This window comes from Lissotriton helveticus, chromosome 9, assembly GCF_964261635.1.
Source record: "Lissotriton helveticus chromosome 9, aLisHel1.1, whole genome shotgun sequence".
NCBI lineage: Eukaryota > Metazoa > Chordata > Amphibia > Caudata > Salamandridae > Lissotriton > Lissotriton helveticus.
The window spans coordinates 530,024,678-530,050,416 of NC_136070.1; the positions used below are offsets into that span (position 1 = coordinate 530,024,678).

The 25,739-nt window shown below is 44.0% G+C and overlaps 1 protein-coding gene across 1 annotated transcript in view; it reads right to left on the bottom strand.

The window, feature by feature from the left end:
• The window catches only part of LOC144782820 (cytochrome P450 2F2-like), a 280,070-nt gene that overhangs the window by 79,430 nt on the left and 174,901 nt on the right, over positions 1-25,739 (bottom strand). Inside the window, exon 6 of the mRNA XM_078662098.1 lies at positions 22,873-23,049. Coding sequence (XP_078518224.1) covers positions 22,873-23,049 — 177 coding nt within the window. The remainder of the gene's footprint in view (positions 1-22,872; positions 23,050-25,739) is intronic.

Here is a 25,739-nt window from a genome sequence, read left to right on the forward strand (position 1 = left end):
CATATTCATGCAAGGAAAGGGTATATGCCGAACCAAACAAAAGTGGGCCACTGCCATATTCTTGCAAGGACGGGGTGGAGGTGGGGCAATAATGAGGCCAGCATTGTAGTGTGTCTGTAGCCCTCTGGGTCCGCGTGGACTGCTTAAGGTAAAGCATGTGAAATGAAAGCAGGAACAACATGTTTACCATAACACTTTCCGACCGGGCCAGCAGTGCAAGAATCCGATGCCGATACATGTAAACATAAAATGCGGTGTGCCGCGCTGATATGCAGAACCAAACAAAAGTGTGCAGCTGCCATGTTCATGCAAGGACAGGTTATATGCCGAACCAAACAAAAGTGGGCCACTGCCATATTCTTGCAAGGACGGGGTGGAGGTGGGGCAATAATGAGGCCAGCATTGTAGTGTGTCTGTAGCCCTCTGGGTCCGCGTGAACTGCTTAAGGTAAAGCATGTGAAATGTAAACAGGAACAACATGTTTACCATAACACTTTCCGACCGGGCCAGCAGTGCAAGAATCCGATGCCGATACATGTAAACATAAAATGGGGTGTGCCGCGCTGATATGCAGAACTAAACAAAAGTGTGCAGCTGCCATATTCATGCAAGGACAGGGTAAGGGATTGTAGCATGTCTGAAGCCTTCATTTCCGACCGGGCCAGCAGTGCAAGAATCTGATGCCGATACATGTAAACATAAAATGCGGTGTGCCGCGCTGATATGCAGAACCAAACAAAAGTGTGCAGCTGCCATATTCATGCAAGGACAGGGTAAGGGATTGGGCGATATTGAGCTAGGAATTGTAGCATGTCTGAAGCCCTCAGTTGCCGCACGGACTGCTGTGTTAACAAGAGAAAGAAGAGAAACAAGAGGAAGAGGACGAGAGAGTAAACAAGTAGGGGAAAAAAGTAAAAAAAAACAGGAGACACGGCCTGGCGGCCGTGAAACTGAAAGGGGAGGAGAAATGGCTGAGTCAGAGCGCACGCTTTGATGCAGCAGGGGGCGGAGCGGGAAGAGCTGCTGGCGGCACCAAGCTGGAGAACAGATGGCTGGCGATTTGATGATGTGCACGCGCATTTTAACTCATTGCGCTTGCGCATTGACCTAAAAGCGCACGTGCACTGCATGAAATCGCCACTTTGGTTAAACTCTGGATAAGCCCCTATATCTCTCGCCAGCTCGAATGCGCAAGCGCATCGGCAGGCGAGACCTAAAAAGGCATTTAATTCGTGCATTGCAATAAAGAAGGGACAAAAAAGCATAAAAACGTATGATGAATTAATCCGAAAATGGTACAACAAATCCATGTTGGGGACTGAGGAACATCTGTTTCTTCACAGTACCACTCCGGTGGTTCCTACTTTTTACTACATCCCAAAACTGCATAAAGACAGCTCGCCCCTTGTTCTTAGTTTTGATTGCCTTAACCGGGGCTATTTTGGCTTTCCTGCCCTGACTATCATACAACAACATATCAATCTTAATTTGTCTCTTAGTCCTGGGTGCATTGAAATTTCGTTTTTTAGAGTCTTGAATACACGTTGGTGTATCTCCCCTATTTTTAGCTGAACAGCATCTAGGTTAAAACAAGTTTTAAATTACATATTTCCTACAAGTAAGCTCTCAACATGGATGTAGATGGACCTCATTGCTTGATCTGATCGTACCACTGCGCGCCAGTGGATTCTTCGTTTGTTATGGGTTAGGCATCACCTATCGTCCACAGGGCTAATAGCGGTTCCAGATGTGGAATCCATTGGCAAATCCAACATCAACTCCAGAGGATTATGATCACTGTCATGTCTGGATCTCACACTCATGTCCTTGACCAAGAACCATATTCTTACATCTACTAGAAGGTAATCAATCAGACTTGAACCATTTGAGACAGTAAAGGTGTTCTTACCTATTCTGTCAGACCTGGTCCTCCTGTTGGCAAGTTATGATTTAGAACCAGTGCATTTATTTGAATTGCCAAAGGGGACCATTTCTTGATTGCATCAATATTCAAGTCCGGAATAGACCAAATTCTATCTTTTATCAGGACGTTCTTTGTATATTTGTGGTCTAAGGTTTCAAGTTGGCAATTTAGGCCCCTCACCCCACAGTTTTTAATACCCTTGGATTAAGATTACTCAAATAAAAATTTAGCTGACTAACTGCTGGTGATTCTTTTTTATTCCCAATTGGTCTGGGGTAGATATCATACAAATAGTGTTTCCTGGGGGTAATCTTATGGAAACACACATAACATCATTCAAGAAGACCTCGCACCCCACCACCTTGCAATTTAAGTATGTTCCTACCCAGATCACCAGCCCACCCGATGGTCTTCCTCTACCTTTAGAAATTGCCTCAACACTAAAGGTAGAGTAGCCTCCTCTACCTATTTGTGACATATGCCATGTTTCCTGCAATAAACAAATATCATAATGGCTTATAAAAGATCCCCAGTCTTAGTTTTCATGTTGTTTGCCCAGACAAGCAAAGTTTCATGAAATCACCTTAAAAAAGCAAGATTCCCCTTTTGCTTTTATAATCCTATCAGGGACTAAACAGTGAAAGTTAACGTCCTCATTAATTTGTTAGATTCTCTCACTTGGGCACAATCAATGGTAGGTAAGGAGAGGCTTTTCCAGGGTGTTCCCCGATAAACTTGCACAATGATGTAATGTCTCTGACGGACAACTCATTATTATTGCCCACCACCCCCTCTCCAGTGTTGCTGATGGAACCTTCCTGATCTTTGGATTGAGCCACAGATAAACTCTGCCCCAGGTGATTATTGGACAAAAAGACTGAGCCCAAAGTATCCTTTTCTGGCATTAATTCTGGGGGTGGAGTCCTTCTGTTTCTTGGGCTCCTGTGGTGGAGTCCCTCAAATCTTGTAGCCTTTCTCACTGGGGTGGTCAAATCAACAGCATTGAGTCGGTCTACTTGGTCCAGGTCTACTTGGTCCAGTAGTTCAAACCTACAATTAATTGACACGCTGTAAAAATAATCTCACAATATAGGTGGCTGGTAGGCGGGTACTATGGGGACTGTTTAATTCACTTTCATAGTTGGACCAATCTCCCTTCTAATGCGAGTAGGTGCTTTATAGAAGTACCCCAATGGTAGAAGCGATACCTTGGTACCTCTTGCCTCATGGTGATGGCTACCCTATAACAATTTCCATGTTACTGCCGGGTTCCTAATGTTAATAATTACACAGTCACCCACCTGAACTTTCCTTCTCCTTCCAATCCACCTTACTTGGCATGTAAACATTATTTTTTAGTTTTGGATGCTGGATAGCCCCTGAACTTTCCCAACTAATTTAGGCATTTGTTTCTCAAATCCGTATGGTACTCATTTTGGCCTGTCCTCAGTGGTGGAACTCCTGTCATCACGATATCATATGGGCATGCTGCTGGTGGTAAATTAATTATCAGGAGGTTTTTTTTTTGTTGTTGATACTTTCCACCCCCCTTTTCTTGCTCTCCATAGGTGACTGGAGTTCCAGGTACTAAAGGTGGATTCACACTGGGGGAACTTTGATTTTCCAACCACTATGATTGTTAAGCTTATTCGTATATAACCCACTGTTTATATTGGTCATGGTTATTACTTGATCCGCCTGGCTGTGCGGCATGTAAGTCAAATCGGATGAAGAACTCTGAGTGGTAGTTGCTAAAGTCATCGGAGGCCTGACCTTTTCGGCATTCTGGTGATTGACAGTTTTATTGAATGAATCAATCTACTTCAATTTGGCAGATATAGGAATTAGCTGTACTGTTGATATTCCCTTCACCTGGCCAATCAGGGCCTCCATGAATTTATCTAATCACTATAGCTTTCTATTACATCCAGGAGCCTCCATGTTGCTCCAATTAGTGGCGTGGTCGATTGCGTGTAGTACCATTATAGTGGAGACTGGAGTGGACAACGCAGAAGTAATTTTTGTCTTTGCAACCCATTTAGATTTTTTTGTAGTTTACTTTAATTCTCTCTGTAAACTTTCGCAATTTGGAACACAGACTCTAGTCTTCTTACCAGGGCACTCATTTGGGTCACTCCGTTGTTGTTCCATGGCCTCTGTGTTCATAGACAAGAGAGGAGGGCCTGGATCATCTACAGAGTCACCTCCACCCAGGGACAGTCGTCCCTCAGTAAGTTACATTTTGGTTGAAATTGCCCCGATTGCCCTCTGTAACATCTTATCAATAGAGGATGGAGTAGCTGGAGGCGGAGACTGAAATCCCCTGCTTTCCTTTTTTCAATTGTGATTCACAGCAATGTGGAGTAACAAATGTAAGCAAACACTCACCAGGTTGCAAAGTTTTGATCCGAGGAGTGAGTTCAAAGGTTGCTGGCCCAACCCGGCCTCTTCTGGACAAGGACAGTCGAAGACAGGCCCAGTTTTGGCCCAGTCTTCATCTGGGCACGCGCCTGGGTGCGTCCCACGCATCAGAACCCCCTGTTCAAAACACAGAATCACCAGGAGCGAAGTGGCAGTTTCAGTGGCTCCTGCCACGGGACTTGTGGGGATTTGAGCCCTGCCCCACTCTCTGGTTCTACGGTTACACACCACGCAGTAAGAGCCCCTTCCATTTCAAATACGGTGCCTCCGAGATTGAAGTGGCTTTGTAAGCACCTTCTGCCTCAGGGGCTCGTGGGGCTTTGAGTCCTTCCCCTTCTCTACAGGTTTGCGTTTGCACAGCTTTGATGAATCAATCAACGGGGCGCACCTCTCGAGTCATTTGCGAAGTCATCAGTGATGTAATCAGTGATGTCACTGACCATCTCATGAGTGACGTAATATGTGAGGTCATAAGCAGTGCATTGCCAGGGTGTAAGTTATATTTAGCCAGCCGTGGCCCGTGCAGGTAAGAGCAGTAGGGCCCGGTGGCTGGGATTTCAAAAGACAACGTTGAGGGAAAATTAATTATTTATTTATTTTCCCTCGTGGTCATTTGTCAAATCCTCCCCAACCCGGCCCCACCGTTCTTACCTGTGCTGGCTGCAGCTGCAGTTAGCTCAGGTAACTATAACTTCTTCATTTCCATGGTTTTGTACTAGTGAAATGTGAGCCTAACTATAACATCCCTGTAACCTTTGTTTTTTTCAGTGAATGTCTATGTTTTTTAAAAATCTATTTCATAACTGTAATGTCCATGTAACCTTAGATTTTTTAAGTGAATTTCTACATTTTTTAAAACTATTAGGAGCATTCACAGTGGTAGAGAAAGGAGACAGGCCTCTGACCAGCTCTCAGCAATCACGCTGTGCGGGACTTATTGCTGGTAACAGGAGGGCTTTTTGCCTCTCAGCATCCAAAGGGACTTCATCCCTCAACAAGCAGTGTACCAAGAGGCATGTTTTTAGAGTGGTGGAAAAATGAGGTGGGGCCTCCAAAGAGCTCTCAGCAATCTCACTGTGTAGGACTTAGTGGAGGTAACAGTAGGAGTTGTTAGCCCCCAAGGACCCCAGGAACTAAGGTGACTTCATCTCCCAACCAGTAGAGCACCAGGAGATGTGATTGCAGAGTGGTGAAGAATGGGGCTGGGTTCTAACGAGCTTGCAGCAATCCTATGGGACTTACAGACTGTAACAGAAGGGGTTATTGGCCCCCAGTGACCCTCAGCATCTAAGGGGATTTCATCCCTTAAACAATAGGGTGCCAGGAGGTACATTTGTATAGAGGTGGAAACAGGGGACGGGTCCTTAGATCATCTCTCAGCAATCCCGCTGTGTGTGACTTACTGGAAGTTGGCCCCAATGGTACTCACTAGCTGAAGGGACTTCATCCCCCAACAAATTCTGTGCAGGAGGTCCCTTTATAGAGTGGATGAGAAAGGGGGCAGGGCCTCCAGCCCCCCTCACCGAACCAATTTTGGCCCAGAAACCCCCTCCCAAAAAGCTGGGCCTTTTTATTTTTAAAAATTTTAATAAGCGATAGGACTGCATGGTTCCCCTCCCCGGGCCAATTTTGGTCCAGGGTACCCCAACCCCTTGGGCCCGGCCATATGCAAATGGGGAAAGAGGGCCCTGCAGTATCCCTGGGGCCTGGCCTCATTATTATGGGTACTCTGGTCCCATCCAGGGCACCCAGTTACCTCCATTGGTGACCGTGGGGGGAGCCTCAAGGCCCAGCGGTCCTTGCTGGCTCCCCACCCCCTGTGGGAACCGTTGTAGCTTTAAAACACAGGAAGCTGCTAAACATTCAGCTCCCTGTATGTTAAAGCAACTGTTCTCTGTTTCCCTGCCTGCATATCTGTGGGCAGGGAAAGACATGAAACCTTAGCTCTCAGCAAGCAAGAACTTGTTACAGTTCTCGCATGCTGACAACAAAGTGTTTGCTCTGACTTGGCAGGAACTGTTAAAGCTCCCAGCAAAGCAGGACAAGCTGCCATGCCCTGGGGGAATGGCACCCTAGGACATAGCATGCGCAAGCCCTGGTGGGTTGCGTTCCTGAGGGCCATTATTAGCTGCAGGATGGGGGCCCTGGGGAGGTGGTGGTTCCTGTCCCACATTAATCTGATGTTTTATCCTGGGGTGGTGGCAGTACCCGGGGCTGCAGGGGGGCCAAGTTGGCTCCCACCTTTATTTACTTTGTTTTACCCCAGGCAGGGTGGTGGTCACTGTGGCACGGCCGGATCCAGAGGGACTGCCGACATTCTTTTTTTATGAAGTGACCCATGGCTGCAGGGAAGGCCGTACTGGCCACTCACATTATTACTTCATTTTGCCCAGGGGAGGTGGCGGTCACCATGGCTGTAGTGTGACTGTGTGGGTGTACCCATAATTTTTAACTTTTTTCCCCCCTGGGAGGTGATGGTCCCCACTGCCCGCATCCTATTTTTTAAAGTGCCCTGGGGAGGTGTCGGTATCTAAGGATGTGGGGGTGCTGTGTGGGAACGCCCCACATAATTAAGTAGTGCTCCGGGAAGGTGGCGGTCCCCCAGCTTGGGGGTGGTGCCAGCCCCCGCGCTATTACTTCATTATGCCTTGGGAGGTGGAGGCCCCGGGCCTTGGGTGGGCCTGCCCACATCTTTTTTTTAAGGTGCCCTGGGGAACCGGTGGTCCCTGAGGCTGTGGGGTGTCTGCACAGCACCCATAGTTAAAAAGAAGTGCCCTGAAAGGGGGTGGCCCCTTGCACCCCCTTCTTGATGTTTATAGTGCCTGCATAACCCCAGGATTTGGCCCACCCGGGGGGGTGCCTTACAAAGCTGCATGGGTGCATATATATATACATATATACACTAAAATGAAACTTGAAATGCGAATGACAGCTCATATGTGTTTTTACATGACCGTTTGCTGCTGCATGTAACGCACCTCACTGTATATATTGGTCACCCCACCTGAAAGTTTCTTTGCATTTGGAATGCTTAATTGAAAGTTCTTTGATTTTGGTTATTGACTGTTCGATTAATCCCTCCGTGAGGGGACACTAGCCGATCCACGGCTAAATGTTTTTGTCTAATGGAAGACCTAAATATATATGATATACCATGCTAAGTATTATGCGGCTGCCCATTTGTGGGCTTGAGTGACTCTGACGCAATACTGCTTTTTACAATGTTAATGAGTTCTATGAGAAATCAACACTGTAAGATGGCCGCCACTATTCTATGTATGGTGTGAGTCCCCTCTCGATGTCAATGCCACTAGACATGTGGGAGTGAACCACGAGTGAAATGTTTGAAATAATGTCGAGTTTCACCCCAGTGCATCACACACTGACGAAGGCAGACCGCCGAAACGCGTCTGTGTGCACCCCCCCGCTGAATAAAATCTAAGCGTGTTTGAAACTCCACCCTCGAGTGCTGTGTTGTCCTTCCTGGGAGAAACCGGAGGGATTTGAGCGTCATATATATATATATATATATATATATATATATATATATATATATATATATATATATATATATATATATATTTTTTTTTTCCCCAACAAAGTTCCCAAGCTACGAGAGGGCACTCGTCTCTGCTCGGCCATCCGGCAGTAAATTGCAGCCCGCTTTCAAGCTCCAACTTAAATGTTACTGCGAACGCGTTTCACGGTCTCACGCCGCTTCTTCTTGGGCTGCTTCTGAACAAACACTGATGCACAAATTTTTTCATTTACAGCTGAGCTTTATTGACATGCTCGCCCTCAATGGGCGTGTGCTGAAGAGCATTCCTTTACTGTTGCATGCTGGGCTATTGAGTTCCCAAATGCGAGTCACGATTCAATGTGTGTCCAATTTTGTTAAGCAAATATTATTTCAAGCCTTTTGTAAGGGTCGGAGCATTGCTGCAAGCTAATGTGCAGATTTGAGCAGTGTGCTTCACGATCACGAACAGTTTGAAATCAAAGCCTCAATCAGCTGGATGTCTTGCTTGTCCAGCTGGCGATGGTGCCCCCTCCACGGCAGGGATGCCGTGTAATTAGTTTTCCAACAAAGTTCCCAAGCTACGAGAGGGCACTCGACTCTGCTCGGCCATCCGGCAGTAAATTGCAGCCCGCTTTCATGCTCCCACTTAAATGTATATATATATATGTTCACGAAGGGTGTCCCCCAGCAAGGACGCACTTGACAAAACGGGCAAATCCTGCACCTTGAAGCAGCATTCTTTATTCATTTGAAACCGGACATCACAGCGCTTGTTGTAATCTTTTGCCCTACGCGTTTCAGAGCTACAAGCTCCTTGCTCGCGGGCCTCGTGCGATGTCAGCAATGGATTTGGTGAAAAAAAACAAGTCAGTTAATGTATTGGCTTTTAAACATCCTCCGAAGAATCACGCCCTCTGGTGGGTTATTTAATTAATTCAGCCCTCTGGGACTCGTAGTTTTTCACCTTAACGAACACATCCTTCAGTGGATTCCGCTGTCTTGACATCTTTCTTGGCACAATTCTGACTCTCTGGTGAGTTTCAAACTCTGGACTCCGGATAGCTTGCACTCCTGTTTTGACCCACAAAGGCGCTGTAACAAACAGTCTGTGCGTTGTGGCTCACCATTATTTTCAGCAGTAGTGCAGTCCTCTCGGCCGGGACTGGCCGAAATAAATGTTCACAAAGGGTTTCCCCTAGCGAGGATGCACTTCACAAAACAGGCAAATCCTGCACCTTGAAGCAGCATTCTTTATTCATTTGAAACCTGACATAACAGGACTTGTTGTAATCTTTTGCCCTACGCGTTTCAGAGCTACAAGCTCCTTGCTCACGGGCTACGTGCGATGTCAGTAATGGATTAGGTGAAAAAACGAGTCCGTTAATGTATTGGCTATTAAGCACCCTCCGATGAATCACGCTCTCTGGTGGGTTATAACTTGTGTGAAAACATTAAGGGGCAGATTTACAAGCCCCTTGCGCCACGTTTACGCCGCTGTTGCGTCATGCAAGGCGGCGTAAACGTGGTGCATCCCTACGAGGCATTTACAACATGACGCATCTATGGAGATGCGTCATGGTGTAAGGCCCTGCGCCACATGAAACCTGCGTCAGGTTTCATGTAGGCGTTCCGGTGCAGGGGGGGGGCGTTCCATCGCAGTAACGCCCCTGAAAAGTGACTCAGTGAAATCTACAAGATTTCACTGAGTCACTTTCCCAACGCTGATGCGTCAAAACCCTGCACCTGCTTGAAGGAGGCGTAAGGCTTGACGCACCACGTCAAAGATAGGGCAAGTTGGAAAAGTGCTGGAGTTGCGTGCCGCACGCAACACAACTTCAGCGCTGCGCCAACTTTACGCCCAAGATGCGACACGCATCTGTTCATTCCTGCGCCATGGTGCGCCGCATTGTAAATGCGGCGCATCATGGGTGGCGCAAGGATGAACTTGCGTGCCGTATCTTTCCTGGCGCATCTCTGCCGATTTGCAGAGATGCGTCAGGCAACGTAAATCTGCCTCATAATCCGGCCAGTCCCGGTCGGGAGGATGAACCGCCATGAAAATAATGTGGGCTGCTTCCTTCAGATTATCTGGAATGGTGCTGGCCGAAGGTACAGTGTAAATAAAATTGAATCGGAGCCCTTTGCCCTGAGGCTCACTGGAGAGCTTTCAAAATGCAAATATTTTAATGTCATTTGGCAGTACCCACTGAAGGGTTTAATTAAGGAGTAATGGCACTACGAGCCCCAGAATGCTGTGGTGTAAACGAATCTACCAGAAGGCATAAAAGAAATGAAAATGTGAACTTGCCGATTGCTCACCTCTGCCTAATTGACTTTCAAATTGCCCGTGAACAAGGAGCAAGCAGCTCCGAAACACATGGGCTACAGAATTGTCGGGACATTGCTGCCGGTTTGCTGTGAATAAACAATGTTGCTCCAAACAGTGGGATTGGTCTGTACTTTGAGTGCATCCTCGCATGTGGGATAACTTGTGTGAAAAAAAAATGCACTGCTGATGACATCACATATTGCATCATTCATGACATGGTTAGTGACATCATTGATGACATCACTTATGACATCTCAAATGACATGTTTAACATAAAAAGAGCCTCTCCTAGTGTGATTACCTAAGTGCTACAGTGTTATAGTGTTATCTTGTGAGTGCAGGCATCTCATAAAAAGTGAAAGACTGGTCTTACACACCACCTGGTGTCATGCGTCATCATTGACCAGTCTTCGCCCTCTAAAAACTTGGTTTGATAGATGGTGGCCATACACCTAAAGACAGGGATGCACTTCTAAAGCTAAGTAGGGGACCTTACAAAAAAGTGAAGTTAAAAGGCCATTTCAGATGTCTCACCCATTTTATTGTAACTGGCATCTGTATGGTGTTTAAAATAAATGGTTGGTGTGTTGGGGATTCTATTGTCCCCCCCACTGTACTATAAGTGGTCAACATGATTCTGCCTACTGGCCTGAAGGGTCTGTGGCATTCATCAGGACCTATACTACACAATCGGGCTCCACCCTTACCGTACTATGATCGTGAGGGTTCCACTTGGTGGGGTGATCAATATCACACTCCATCGTTTGTGCGGCTATAGTATTCAGCTGTTTGCTATGACAGGGCGTTGCAGAGAGTTCAGAGGCCATGCCCATTTTACACCTCTCTGCAACGCAGCTCTTTGGCCTTACTGGAGGTACCTGGTGGGCTAGTTGGCCCCATGGACCCTCAGGATTGTGGGTAACTTAATCACCAAACTTACACCGCACCAGGGGGTACGTTTGCACAGTGATGTAGGGAGGGGGCATGGCCTGATATGACAAGTGTGCAAACGCGCCCTGTGGCGCGTTTTAAGTTGGGGAATTAAGTCCCCTTGAATCCTGAGGGTCCCTGGGGGCCAACTAGCCCACTAGGTATGTCCAGTAAGTGCCACAGAGTTGTGTTCCAAAGAGGTGTAAAAAGGGGCGTGGCCTCGGACCACCTCTCTGCAACACAGCTCTGTGGCGCTTACTGGAGGTCATGGTGGGCTAGTTGCCCCCAGGAACCCTCAGGACTCAAGGGGAAATAATCCCCCAAATTGAAACCCACCAGGGGGCACGTTTGCACAGCGGTGAAGGGAGGGGACGGGCCGGGTGTGACATGTGTGTATTTAAGCAATCACTCCACCAACACCCAAGCACTTATAAATTCACCATGCACTCTCCTTGCAGCACTCTAATCATCCAGTCACTACCCATGCACTCATGTGATGACCCATTCACTAACTCATGCATTCCTACAATACCCTGGGCAGTACCCATGCAGTCCAGCCACTGTCCTGTCACTACCCATGCACTCCTCCAATCACCCAGCGAGCACCATGTACTTATCCAATCACTTCGCCAAAACCCAGGCACCTATAAATTCACCATGCACTCTCCTTGCAGTACTCTAATCTTCCAGTCAGTACCTATGTACTCATGGAGTGACCCAGGCACTAACACATGCACTGCTACTATCCCCTGTGCACTACCCATGGAGACCTCTAACCACCTATATAGTACTGATTCACTCCTCCAATTACCCAGGTTGTACCCATGCACTCCAGAAATCCCTCTGTCACTACCCATCCACTCCTCCAATCACCCATGCAGCATTGTGTACTTATCCAATCACTCCGCCAAAACCTAAACAGTTATAAAATCACCATGCACTGTCCTTACAGCACTCTAATCATCCAGTCACTACCCATGTACTCCTGCAATGCCCAAGGCACTAACTCATGGCAAATACAGAGGAGGTCATGCTCATTACAGGTGTACCCCAACTCATAGTGTTCCCTAGTTTATGTAGGTGTTTTCACTGTATTCTAAGTGTCTTTTAGCATAGCCCTGGCTCCAGTCCTGGTTAGTCAAAGTCAGTTACCACCAGTACCCGTCACTAAAATGTTGGGGGCACAGGAGGACTTTCTGCTCCTCTGTTGGTTCTTTCTGCACATCTCTTGCTTCTTTCTGCACTTCTCTTCGTCTTTCTGGACTTCTGTTGCCTCTTTCTGCATTTGCCTTGCTTCTTGCTGCACTTTTCTTCCTCTTTCTTCTACAATGCCTACAAAGGTAATTTTTGTGAAGAAAGAGGAATAAAAGCATAGAAAGTAGGCAACAGTAGTCCAGAAAGACGAAGAAAAGTGCCAGAAGAAGCAAGAGATGTGCAGAAAGACCCAACAGAGGGGAAGATAGACCTCCTGTACCCCAACTTTTTGCTGACGAGTACTGGTGGTAACTGACTCTGACGAACAAGGCCTAGAGCCAGTGCTATGCAAAAAGACACTTAGAATACAGTGAAAACACCTACATACACCAGGAAACACTATGCATTGGGGTACCCATGTGATTAGCATGCCCTCCTCTGTATTTGCCATGAGTTAATGCCTGGGTCTTTGCATGAGTACATGAGTACTGAATGGATGATTACAGTGCTACAAGGAGAGTGCATGGTGATTTCATAAGGTCTTGGATTTTGGCAGAGTGATTGGATAAGTACATGGTGCTGGCTGGGTGATTGGAGGAGTACATGGGTAGTGACAGGTCGATGGCTGGACTGCATGGGTACTACCTGGGTAATTGCAGGAGTGAATCAGTACTGTGTAGATGGTTAGAGGTCTGCATGGGTAGTGCACAGGGGGTTGTAGCAGTGCATGTGTTAGTGCCTTGGTCATTGCATAAGTACATGGGTACTGACTAGATGAAGAGAGTACTGCAAGCAGAGTGCATGGTGAATTTATGAGTGCTTGGGTTTTACCGGCACAAACGGTGGCTTGTGATATTGATGACCCCACCAAGTGGAACCCTTACCATCATAGTATGGTATGGGTGGAGCCCGATTGTATAGTATAGGTCCTGATGAATGCCACAGACCCCACGGGGCCAGTAGGCAGAAACATGTCAACCACTTTTAGTACGGTGGGGGGAAAATATAATCCCCAACACAACGACCATTTATTTTAAACACCATACCGATGCCAGTTACATTAAAATGAGTATGACATCTGTAATGGCCTTTTAACTTCACTTTTTTGTAAGGGCCCCCACTTAGCTTTAGAAGTGCATCCCTGTCTTCAGGTGTATGCCCGCCCTCTATCAAACCAAGTTTTTAGAGAGCGAGGACTGGTTAATGATGAAGCATGAGACCAGGTGGTGTGTTAGACCAGTCTTTCACTTTTTGTGAGATGCCTGCACTCACAAGATAACACTATAACACTGTAGCACTTAGGTCATCACACTAAGAGAGGCTCTTTTTGTGTTAAACATTATAGATTGGAGGCTACCTACTCCTAGCACCCTGTGCCTCTAGTTCCCTTCCCCAGGTCTTCCCGGGGGGTCTTGTGGTTAAACATTTTAAATGACATCACTGATGACATCATCCAGTGACTGTGTGTTTCTCTAAAGTTTAAATATGTTTTATATATATGCCACGTGTATTGAAGAATGAGTGGGTGTATAAGTGTCTGGATGGAGGATTTAGTATGTGCGTGACTGACTATATAAGTGAGTGATTAAATGTCTCTTAGTGAATGCATGGGTTAGTGTCTAAACTGTCTGAATGTGTGTATCAGTATGTCTGTTGTTGTGTAAGCTGCTGCATGTGTTGGTCAGTAGCTACATGAGTGTCTATATGGGTTATTGATTGGTTGTCTCAGTATTTGTATGGGAGATTGAGGGTGTGGTTGGGTGTGTGGGAGGTGTGTGACTGTGCATAGATGTGTGAGTGGTTGATTCACTGGGTGTATGAGTTCAGGAGTGCATGTGGAAACAGCTGTATGGGTGGGTGAGTGTTTGTATGGGTGTGTTGGTGAGAGATCGGATGTCTTAGTGGTATATGTCCAAGTACCTACATAGGTAAAAGGCAGTGTATGCGAGACTTGGAGTATATAAATGACGATATGTGAGAGTCAGTGATTGTGAGAGTGGCTGTATGGATGAGTGTGTACTTGTATCCGTGATAGTATAAGAGAGTAAGTATGCGTTAGTATATGTATGAATAAGTGAGGTGGTGTGTGTATAACTACATAGGTGAGGAAATGGGAGTGTGATTGATTCTTTGCATAACTGACTAGGTGTGTGAGTAACTCCAGGGATGAGTGGCGGTGTGTGAGTGTCTGCATAGGTGTATGAGTGCATATGATAGTGCTGTATTGATGAGTGACTGTATGTATGAGTGATTGTATGGGTGAATGAGTGGATGTGTGTGTAGACCTAGGAATCAGTGAGTGCATATAGTAACTGGTATTGGTGTGTCGATGGTTTCAAAAATGGTAGTCTGTATTTTACAGTGGGTGTATCAAAGATTATATTAGAGTGTGAGGAGGTGCATCAGATTTTCACGTGGATGATGTCATCAGTGATATCATCAGTGATGTCACTTGAGATGTCACCAATGATGTCAATGACCATGTCATTAATGATGTAATATGTGACGTCATCAGCAGTGCATTGCTGGGGCGCGAGTTATAGTTAGCTGAACTAACTGTAACGGGGGAATTTCTATGGTTTTGTATGAGTGAAATGTCCAACTAACTATACGTCCCTGAAACCTATGGTTTTTTCAGTGAATTTCTAAGGTTTTTTTGAATGCTAATTTCTAAATATAACATGCCTGAAACTTATGGTTTTTTCAGTGATTTTCAAAGGTTTTTTATTGCTAATTTCGAACTATGCCTACAAAGGTAGGACTTGTGAAGAAAGAGGAATACACGCTCAGAAAGTAGCAAGACAAATGCAGAAAGAGGCAACAGAAGTCCAGAAAGATGAAAAAAAGTGCAGGAAGAAGCAAGAGATGTGCAGAAAGAACCAATAGAGGAGAAGAAAGACCTCCTGTGCCCCCATCTTTTTGCTGATGGGTACTGGTGGTAACTGACCCTGACTAACCAGTCCTAGAGCTACTGCTATTCTACAAGACACTTAGAATACAGTGAAAACACCTACATACCCTAGGAAACACTATGTGTTGGGGTACCCCTGTGATTAGCATGTCCTCCTCTGTATTTGCCATGAATTAATGCCTGGGTCATTGCATGAGAACATGAGTACTGAATTGATGATTAGAGTGCTACAAGGAGAGTGCATGGTGATTTTATAAGGGCTTGAATTTTGGCAGAGTGATTGATAAGTACATGCTGCTGGCTGGATGATTGGAGGAGTGCATGGGTAGTGACAGGGCGATGGCTGGACTGCATGGGTACTACCTGGGTAATTGCAGGAGTGAATCAGTTCTGTGCAGGTGGTTAGAGGTCTGCATGGGTAGTGCACAGGGGATTGTAGCAGTGCATGTGTTAGTGCCCTGGTCATTGTATAAGTACATCGATACTGACTGGATGAAGAGAGCACTGCAAGGAGAGTGCATGGTAAATTTATAAGTGCTTGGGTTTTGCTGCAGTGATTGGATAAGTATATAGTGCTGGCTTGGTGATTGGAAGACTGCATGGGCAGTGCACAGGTGATTGTACCACTGCATGTGTTAGTGCCTGTGTCATTGCATGAGTACATGGATAGTGACTGGATGATTAGAGTACTGAAAGGAGAGTGCATGGTGAATTCATAAGTGCTTGGGTTTTGGCGGAGTGATTGGATAAGTACATGGTGCTGGCTGGGTGATTGGAGGAGTGCATGGGTAGTGACAAGGAGATGGCTGGACTGCATCAGTAGTGCTCAGGGGATTGTAGCAGTGCATGTGTTAGTGACTGGGTCTTTGCATGAGTGCATGGGTAGTGACTAGATGATTAGAGTGCTGCAAGGATAGTGCATGGTGGTTTTATAACTGCTTGGGTTTTGGCAGAGTGATTGGATAAGTGCATAGTGCTGGCTGGGTGATTGGAGGAGTGCATGGGTAGTGACAGAGGGATTTCTGGAGTGCATGGGTACTATCTAGGTAATTGGAGGAGTGAATCAGTGGTGTGTAGGTGGTTAGAGGTCTGCATGAGAAGTGCTCAGGGAATTGTAGCTGTGCATGTGTTAGTGCCTGGCCCCCAGGGACCCTCAGGATTCAAGGTGATTTAATCCCCCAACTTAATATCTGCCAGGAGGTGCATTTGCACAGTGGTGAAGGGAGGGGGTGGGGCCCGATGTAACATGTGTGTACTTATTCAATCAATCCGCCAAAACCCAAGCACTTATAAATTCACCATGCACTCTCCTTGCAGCACTCTAATCATCCAGTCACTACCCATGCACTCATGCAATGAGTTGTACACTAATTCATGCACTGCTACGATACCCTGAGCACTACCCATGCAGTCCAGCCATCGCCCTGTCACTACCCATGCACTCCTCCAATCACCTAGCAAGCACCATGTACTCATCCAGTCACTCCGCCAAAACCCAAACACCTGTAAATTCACCATGCACTCTCCTTGCAGTACTCTAATCATCCAATCAGTACCCATGTACTCATGCAATGATCCAGGCAAGAGCACATGCACTGCTACAATCCCCTGAGCACTTCCCATGTAGACCTCTAACCACGATAGATTTCCTCGCCAAATAAAAAGATGTTCTTAGTTAAACAAATTGTTATCATCTCTAATAACATTTTGTTGTGGTCTCTGTAATGTATGTTTCTTCCTCCCAAAAAATAGTTACATGCCTTTAACCCCATGTCATTCCCTATGTTTGTATAAAGGGATATGACATCCATTATGATCAAATTATAAGTTTCTTGCAATGGTGTATTTTGCAGGATTCTTAGGACATCACTGGTATCTTTTACACATGAGCTGAGTCAAGTTACAAATGGCATCAAAAAGTGTTCAATATAATTTGCCATTGGTTCTAACTAAGAACCCTTTGCAGACAGATTAGGTCGACCAGGGGGCTTCTTTTGATCCTTATGTAATTTTGGTAAAAAATACATGGTGGCAGTTATTGGGTGATCCACAGTCAGATATTTGCGTTCTTCCTCATCCAACAATTTTTGTGATATCCATGCTTTAATTTTTTCATCCAGAGCTTTTTTTGTTATCATTGTTGGATTGTTCTTCAGTTTTTCATAGTATTTTACGTCTCTTAACTGGCGGTGAGCTTCTGCAGTATATGCTGCTCAATCCCAAATTACTTCTTTTGCCAGCAATCTTTATTATTATTTGGGTATCCTGCGTGAGGCTTTCTAATGCTTGTCTTTCTACTTTTGTTAAGTTGTCTTTGTATTTAGTTCCTTTAAGTTTATACAGGTCTTGAACGACTGCCTCCTGGAATAAATCCACTTTGTTCCCTGGTGTCAATTGGGGATAACATTTTGATTTCGATCGTTTACCACTTAGGCATGCTCCTATTTGTGGACATGCCTCTTGTAGTGAGATATCTTCACCTTCTTGTGCATCTAAATTCAATAAAGTTAGGAAACTTTCAGAGTCTTTGACTAATAAAGTTGGGGATGATTGTTCTGATGTTTAAATTTGTTTTTGTGTGTTTTGATTTTCCATGAAGAATTTAGCGAGTTTGATTTTGCGAATATACAGATACAAATCAATCCTTACTTGTGCCAAATTCATTTTTTGTGTGGGGCAGAAATTGATGGCCCGCTTAAACAGTGAGATTTCTGTTTCTGATATCATTCTTTTGGACAAGTTGACCACTTGTAGTTCATCCATTAGGGGTTCCTCTTCTGCCTCATGCTCCTCGTTTCGGTCCCTATCTTTTTGGAGCTCTCACTTGCGCCTTTTTCCTCTTCTCTTTGATTTTTGGAAGGCCTTTGGTGCCCTCTCCCTCTTTGTTGTTGGAATGATGTTCGATTCTGTTCCCATTTCCTTTGTTGTAATACCAGGTGCATTTCTCCTAAAAAAGTAAACCTTGTATTTTCAGCTGATGGTCCCGGTTCCCTTTCACTCAGGTCAGTAGATGTTAGAGAGGACAAGCTGCTGGAGACCCTTGGTGCATTGCCCTGGGTCACGTGATGTTTGAAAGAATCAAATTTGCATGGAAACGTGAATATACGTCCTTCGGTGTAGCCAATTGAGTCACGCACAAATTTGGTATGTTTGCGTTGTTTCAGTGTGTCTTCATGTTTATCGATTTACTCTTCATATTCTTCCTTGAATTTAGTCATTTCCCCATTTAGTTTCAATAATAAAATTTCTTTTTCTACTTCTTGAAGCTGTTCCTTAATTTTCCCCAAACTTATTTCAATTGGCTTTACTAGTATGTCTATAAGGCCAAGTGATGATTTGAGAATATAGTCTCCCCACTCCTGTAATAATTCATTGGAAGCATCTTGATTGTTAGGCATCAACATTATTCTTAGGCCTCTTGGCACCCGTCGCACCTCAAGGTATTTTTTTAAGGTGATCAATTTCCACGACTTGTTAATTTCTTTTCTGCTTAGTTTTTCCCATGTCCTCAATTAACTTTTTGTATCTGTTTTTAATATTGTACTTATGGAACCTGCTTCCTTGTCCACATTGCCCCTTTCAAACATTGTTGTTAATAATTCATTTCTTTTTGCTTCCCTTTTTATCCCATTTTGCCTGTATAGTTCCCTGATAGTAATGTCCTTCAATTTCTTTCTTTAAGAGGCATGTATCTTGCACATGCGTTTCTTTATTCTACCATCGGGTGTTTGTTGAACAGTTGTTTAAAATTACTGTCAGACGCTCGTTTCCCTTGAAACAAAGTTGTGGTTTTAATATTATCGTTTCAAACTCTGCGACATTCAACCTGCTTGTCTCTTATTTGTGTTACATTTCCACACAATGCTTTTCACTTTTAAAGAAATAATGTTTGTTGCACACGCTTACCTCGGTTTTCACCCCGAGTTGTGTATCTTTGTTTTTGACGAAATCCTTCAAAATATGCCGGTGTTCACTGCTCCCGACTGTATCAATCCTCCTAATTGGTTCAGCCTTGTCGGGTTGTGGAGGCGCTCTTCATGGGTACGTATCCCCACAGCAGAACCACGCCGCTTCACATCGTTTCACAATCCTTCCAGACAGGAAAGGACATAGCAGGTCGCACTCCCGTAAAATTTTCCAGTTTTAAGTTTATATATATATATTGCTTCTGCCCAGAAGGAATAAGCAGAAAACAGAAACTCCCTCTGGTCGGAAGCAATGCCTACTCCTGGACTATGCGGGGAGCTGACTGGGGCTATGGTGAATCTGGGGCTGCCCCATGGCCCCAATCATGTTGTTTGTGGGTGCCCTTGCTGGGCAAAAATGAGGATCCCAGGCCATTATAGGCTAAGGAGGGGGGCCCTGTCCTGGTTAAATAAGGTACGGCCCCGGGGATGGAGGACTAATAAGGCTTCGTGAGGGGGGCCTTGTGGCACTCCCCCTTCTCATTTTCTGTAGCACAGTGAGATGGGGTTCCTAGGGCCTGATAAGATTCAGGAATGATGGCCGCCGGCCCTCCTCCCCTTAGAATTTGGCCCCAGGCAAAGGGTAGCCACAGGGCCTATTAAAGCTTGGGACGGGGCTGAGTGCCCCCCTCCCCTTTGGTGTTGAATTTGGCCCTGGGGATAGGGTTCTCTGGGCCTAATAAGGCTAAAGGAGGAGAGCTACATGCCTACCTCTCCATAATATATATTTTGATCCTTAGGGATGGGGTCCATGGGGACCAAAGGCCAACCCTATGCTGTAACTCCAAAGGCTGTGCATGGAGTGAAGCTGGCAATCTATGGGGGTATTACTGTCTTCAGGGCCGAAGGCTGTGCGCAACTTGAGGTTGGCTTCCTGCGAGGGTGTTGGCCTCAGGCCATGCCCAGTGGCCAACTCCTCACTGCGCTCTGCCTTTGGCATTGGGTTGGCTGCCTGTGGGCGGGGGGGGGGTCAGCTCGCATTCACTGCTAATACCCCACATATTACATCACTCATGATATCTTTTATGACATCATTGATAATATCACTGCAACATTTGCAATGAAATTATTGATGAGAAAATTGTGCATGGTGAGGCACGAAGTATAGTTATTTGAGATACCTATAACTGGTCATTTCTGTGCTTTTTTAAAATGTAAAACATTACTTTGTTACTGAACATTTCACCCAACTATAACGTTGCTTTAACCTTTGTTTTTTCAGTGAATACATACATATATCACTTACCTTATATATACTTGCCTTGCGTTGTAAAGGCATGCATGATAAAGATATATGTCTGGTAAAGGTTTGTGGAGTAAAGGCAATGCATGGTAAAGGCAAGGATGCCTGGTGTAGGCATGCATTGTAAATCTTTGTGTGGTAATGTTATACAACTTTCCGTCATCAATGTTGAATGCCACTGCAGAGGGAATGATGCTGGTGTTGCCTTTTCTTAGCTCTCTCTTTGTGATTCTGAAAGATGTGAAGCATGCTAGGAGGAATGTTCAATCCTGGCCTTTTTTCTGCCTTAGAGGCAGCATACCTCTTGGCTTCATGTTCATACTGTAGTTGTTATAATCTTATAATATGGAACAGTATAAGAACAGGTATGATTTAACAAAACATGTCAAATCCCATATGCTCAAAGAAGGTGATTGGGTCGGGAGGAACCTTCCTAAACCACGCAGGAGGGAGGCTACTAGATTTTCTGAACCTATCAATGTAACTAAAGTGGGCAGAAATGTGGTCCATCTAGAAAATGGACAAACCTGGAGCATAGACAAGATTTTCCCTCATAAGCAAGTTGTAGGAACTGAAGTTGTTCCTGATCAAGGGAGTGAGATGGAAATTGCTCCCCCGAGGCGATCTCAAAGAACCAAATCCACACCCGTGTGGATAAGAGACTATTGTGATGAATGATTTGTTTTTTTACAGTTTTCTCTGTTATGCACTGTTCAGCCTAATTTTATTTCTGTACTCTTCCTCGTGTCCTTCCCCATTTCCTTATCCATCTGCTTCCCTTCCTCTCCTCTTTTAGCCTACCCTATATAAGGAGATGTGTTATAATATGATACATTCCGCCACCCCCCTACCCCTATTGTTATGTGACTACAGATTGTTGTGAACATTCCACAGCTGACCTGTGATGGTGAAAGGTATGAATAAAGAAGGCTCCTCAAACCAACTGTGTTTTGTCTTTTTTTGCAACAGTAGTCCCTCTAGATCTCTTCTGAACATCTTGGAGCTCAAAGGACCCTTTTCCACTTTTTGGAAATCTGGAAATTACATCACAGACATAATATGAGGATCCATCTACTTATTTCTCCTCCCGCAAAGTAGGCCTTTTATAAAAAGTGAATTATTGGTGCTTGTCGTTAACATAACAATAATGTTGTTTCTCAGCGAAGGATGGCAAGAGAAAGCAAACAAATGAAAAGGCTGGGTTCACTGATAGGGTATCCAGATACTGGGGACAAAAATGTGTATTTGCAACTTCCTGCAACCTCTGCAATGCATTATGGGCAATAGTGGTGCTCGCTGAGAAGAGTTTTCTGTTTTTTTCTAAACATTTCGGACATTACTTAGTCTTCTTTTCACCTGACTATGAGATTTGGCCATTTATCAACGTATTTTATTTTAAAATAAGGTATGTTTAGTTACTGTTTCCCGAGATAGGCTTTAAAAGCAGTATATTTAAGGTTTGTCTCTGTAAACAGGCTCTGGAATTGTAAACCTAAGCAGGGATTAAATAACTGTTATGACCTTTCCCAAAACTATTAAGTGATCTCAAACACTCCCCGAGCTCTCTGATGATGTTATCTAATCTCCGAAGATTACATCAATGTAATGTGTGTTGCAACCCCAGGTGTATTTTTTGGTAACAACTGGTTTTCAGAGTCCCCTTAAAACTACATAAATATACTTCAATGTCAAGGAAATATCTAAAGATGACTGTCATTTCACTGGTCTTCTGAGATATTGTCAAGAAAGGATCCTTCATCAATTTGTCATTTTGCTAGATTCTCTTACGAATCAAATAAGTAGAGACACTACAAGCATTCCTGAGATTTTTATAATGTGTTGAATAAACCTGCTTGTGCCATTGGATTAGGAAATTTGACATCTTCTCAAAAGCAGAGCATAAGAATTTTTTTATTATGTGAACTTGGGTTCGAATTGTTCTCAAATATTAACCTTTACGTAGTTTGACGTTTTATGTTTTTATTTCCTTTACGTTCAATCATAGTTTTTCCAAACACTTGAGCTGAAACATGCAACAATACATACCCCATGCAATATTTTTTTTTTCACTCTCTCTGAGAGCTGTCATACTGATTTTTGGTGTATGAATACATTCCCTATGTAGCTTTTCATCATGGGTGGCACAACACACTCAAGGTAATAGGATACTAATAGTGAGAGTGAGGAGTATGTAATAATGCAAAAGAATCACTAATATTCTGTGTGAGCCTGAGTGAATAAAACCTCCTAGCCTTCGCATATTTCTCACATTTGCTTAACGACATCAATGATGGTCACAAGTAAAGCCTTTTAGAACTTCACATATCCTAATTTGAAACCAAATGGAAGCCAATGCATACAATCAAATGAGCCACCACTGCCTGATCCCTACCAACCCTATGCCCTCAATACTGGTTTGTTACAATGACACGTACCTGCTCCATCTTAATTAGGAAGCTGTCGATGTAGTCTCTAGCACAGTTTGGGTCCAACGTTTCCTGGTTCTTCTTTGCTCTTTTTGAAATAAAACTTGCTATTTTCCCAAAGTCCTTGAACAACTGGATGTGAGGCCCAGGTATCCACTCCATTATATCTGGGAACATGTGATACAGCTAGATAGAATGGAAGAAATAGCAGATTACACTACTCATTATGTTAGTTTTGCATCAGTTTGACACTATCTTATGTCTTTTGTGCATGCCATAGATCTGATCTCCACCGCACAATTACATTCTTCTGATTAATGCCAACAAAGCAAAAGAAGAGGCTGAAAGTATGAACTGTGATTACATCCATAAAGATAGCTATACCCCTCTGCTTGAGTGGCAGTAGAATAACTGTTGTCAGAGAGTAGACTGTGGCTTGGTCAGGTTTTTCACACTTATAAGCACATTCAAATCCATCACAACTACCACCAGGGTGCGTAGAGCCCTACATGTAATCCAACACATGGCTGCACATTAGGTTCCCGGTGGCTAGCAGCTTCATAACAGAGCTGTTGAATATTCCTAAGTGGTCTTCCAAGTTAAAAGCTTCTACTTCATAGATAGTGCTGCACAGCTCAACCATGAACTGTCACTCATGTTATAGATAAATATCTTTGACATTACCTACTGGCTCCGAAGCTCACACATCTTTCTTTCTACTCCATGGCATAGATACAAATACATGTTATACTATAAAAATGTCCATCCACATTTTTCTCTAGCTGCACTTTTTTGACAAATGTTAGCAGGTCTATTAACTCTATTATTGACTATGAATGGCATAGGTGGTCATGTAAAGTTTGGCGGCCGGGGTGATCAGCCATAAACTGGTGGTCCACCTGCCCTGCCAAACATGTGGCTCCCTTACTCTTTTTTGGAGCGGGGGTCCACAACGTTGGTTTATTGCAAACCCTGAGCACGGATGAGCTGAGGCCATACATTCTTTAAAAACACATGATTAATGGTGAAATAGTTGGATAGAATGAGAGGGCTTGAGTGTAGTCCGTCCTTTATATGATATGGGGCAGATTATGTAGTAAAGACCTAGGATACCATTCATTATTGAATGTTCATCATCTGGAGGGATTGATTATAGTGATCTCTCACAAACAGTGGCATCTTGGAAAATATTAATTAATGCCTGGAGGTTTACAATCCATATAAACTGAGAATACCATAGAGATTCTTTTAACTATGATAGAATGGGTTTTGTGGTTTGAAATGTACCTGAACGTGTTTAGTATCAAAGATGATGGCATAAACAGTCAATATCATATGGGATTGTACCTGGGAACTTATATCTATATAGAAGTCCGGAAGAAGGTGGTTGTTATAAGTTATTTTCCACCAAAACACATCAACAGAAATTGAAAGCACGATCTACTGTGCATTAGTGGTGTTTTATGTTTCTGCACATGTGGCCTTAATGTGTATATCTTTTTAAAAATATGTGATTTTAAAGATTATATTGTTATAATGAGATTAAAATTATATATATTTTTTCTAATCTTCCATGATATTTAATTATACTGTGTTTTAAAATATGTGTGTTTAAGTGTATTGATTATGCAAAGAGTGTTTGCGTGCGGTTCGAATTCTTCAGGTTTTTGGTTGACATTATCCTGTCCCCTTGGTGTGAGTGGTTCCTCTAGCTTTTATTTGGAAACTAAACTAGCTCTACTGCTGAAAGCACTTGGTGTTGCAGGCCTTAAGCCACTGAGCTCCAGGTCATAGGGATGGTTGGCCTGGCTTATTTAGGGTGCGTGACCATCAACAGATATTTGTGTCCGGGACCACAATGCAAGACATCGCGATCCCTGGAAGGGATCTGAAAAAATTATGCCGACATACAGGGAGACAGCTCTGTGCATTGTAGTCATTGCTTATTGGTTTTTCATAAACAAACTCTAGCTTTGGAAGTTAGGGTTTGAAAAATAAATAACTTCGCTGAACAAAGCCCAAGATGTGACTATACATAGAACTCCACACGCTCCCCATGGTTCCATAGAAGAGCCCCTTGGTCTCAATCTAGTTAAGGATGTTCAAAGTAAAGATTTCACTCTCCCGGATCTAGATTTAGAACTCTGCAGGAGGTATGTTTCTTGTGATTCCAGCAAGATTATAGAACTAGAAAATACTCCTACAAAAACAGTCCCTATAGGTCTAAAATTATTCAGCAGTACTCCATCAAATAAATCAAATAGCTTCCTTTTGCACTCCCTCGCCTCTATGACCCCTGATTTAAATATGAATGATACCTCACCCAGTCAAACACCTAGGAAGGATATATTAGTCTCGGACTCACTATTATCCCTAGAACATCTATTATCCTCTATTTTAAAGTTACTTGAAAAATTTGTAGGAGGTTCTGACTGTGTGTTGGAAACTGTAACCCAAATCTTAAAGGTATTGTTAAAAAGTAATCAGGAGAAGGAGGTTAGTTTAAAAACTGATTTAAAACAAGTAGAAGGAGAAGTAAAAGTAGAAGAGGTTGTGGTGAATATACTTGAGAATGCAAATAGTCATCTAACCTATATTAAGCATGACTGTAGTTCTCAAACTGATAAGCAAATGAATAAAACGGTACAGCTTAATTATGATTTAGCTCAAGAACTAAAAGACTCGGTAGACTCAGCAAAAAGGATAGATAGGGAAATCTTCCCTATTTTTAGAACCCAGTTAAGTGATGAGAAAGAAGATGCATTAGGAGCTGTACACTTGGAAAAAAAAGAGAGAAAAGGGAAAAATGAAAAGAATAGAGGGAAAAAGATGAAATTAATACGAAGAATCTCAAAAAAGAAGCAGAGGAGAATTCG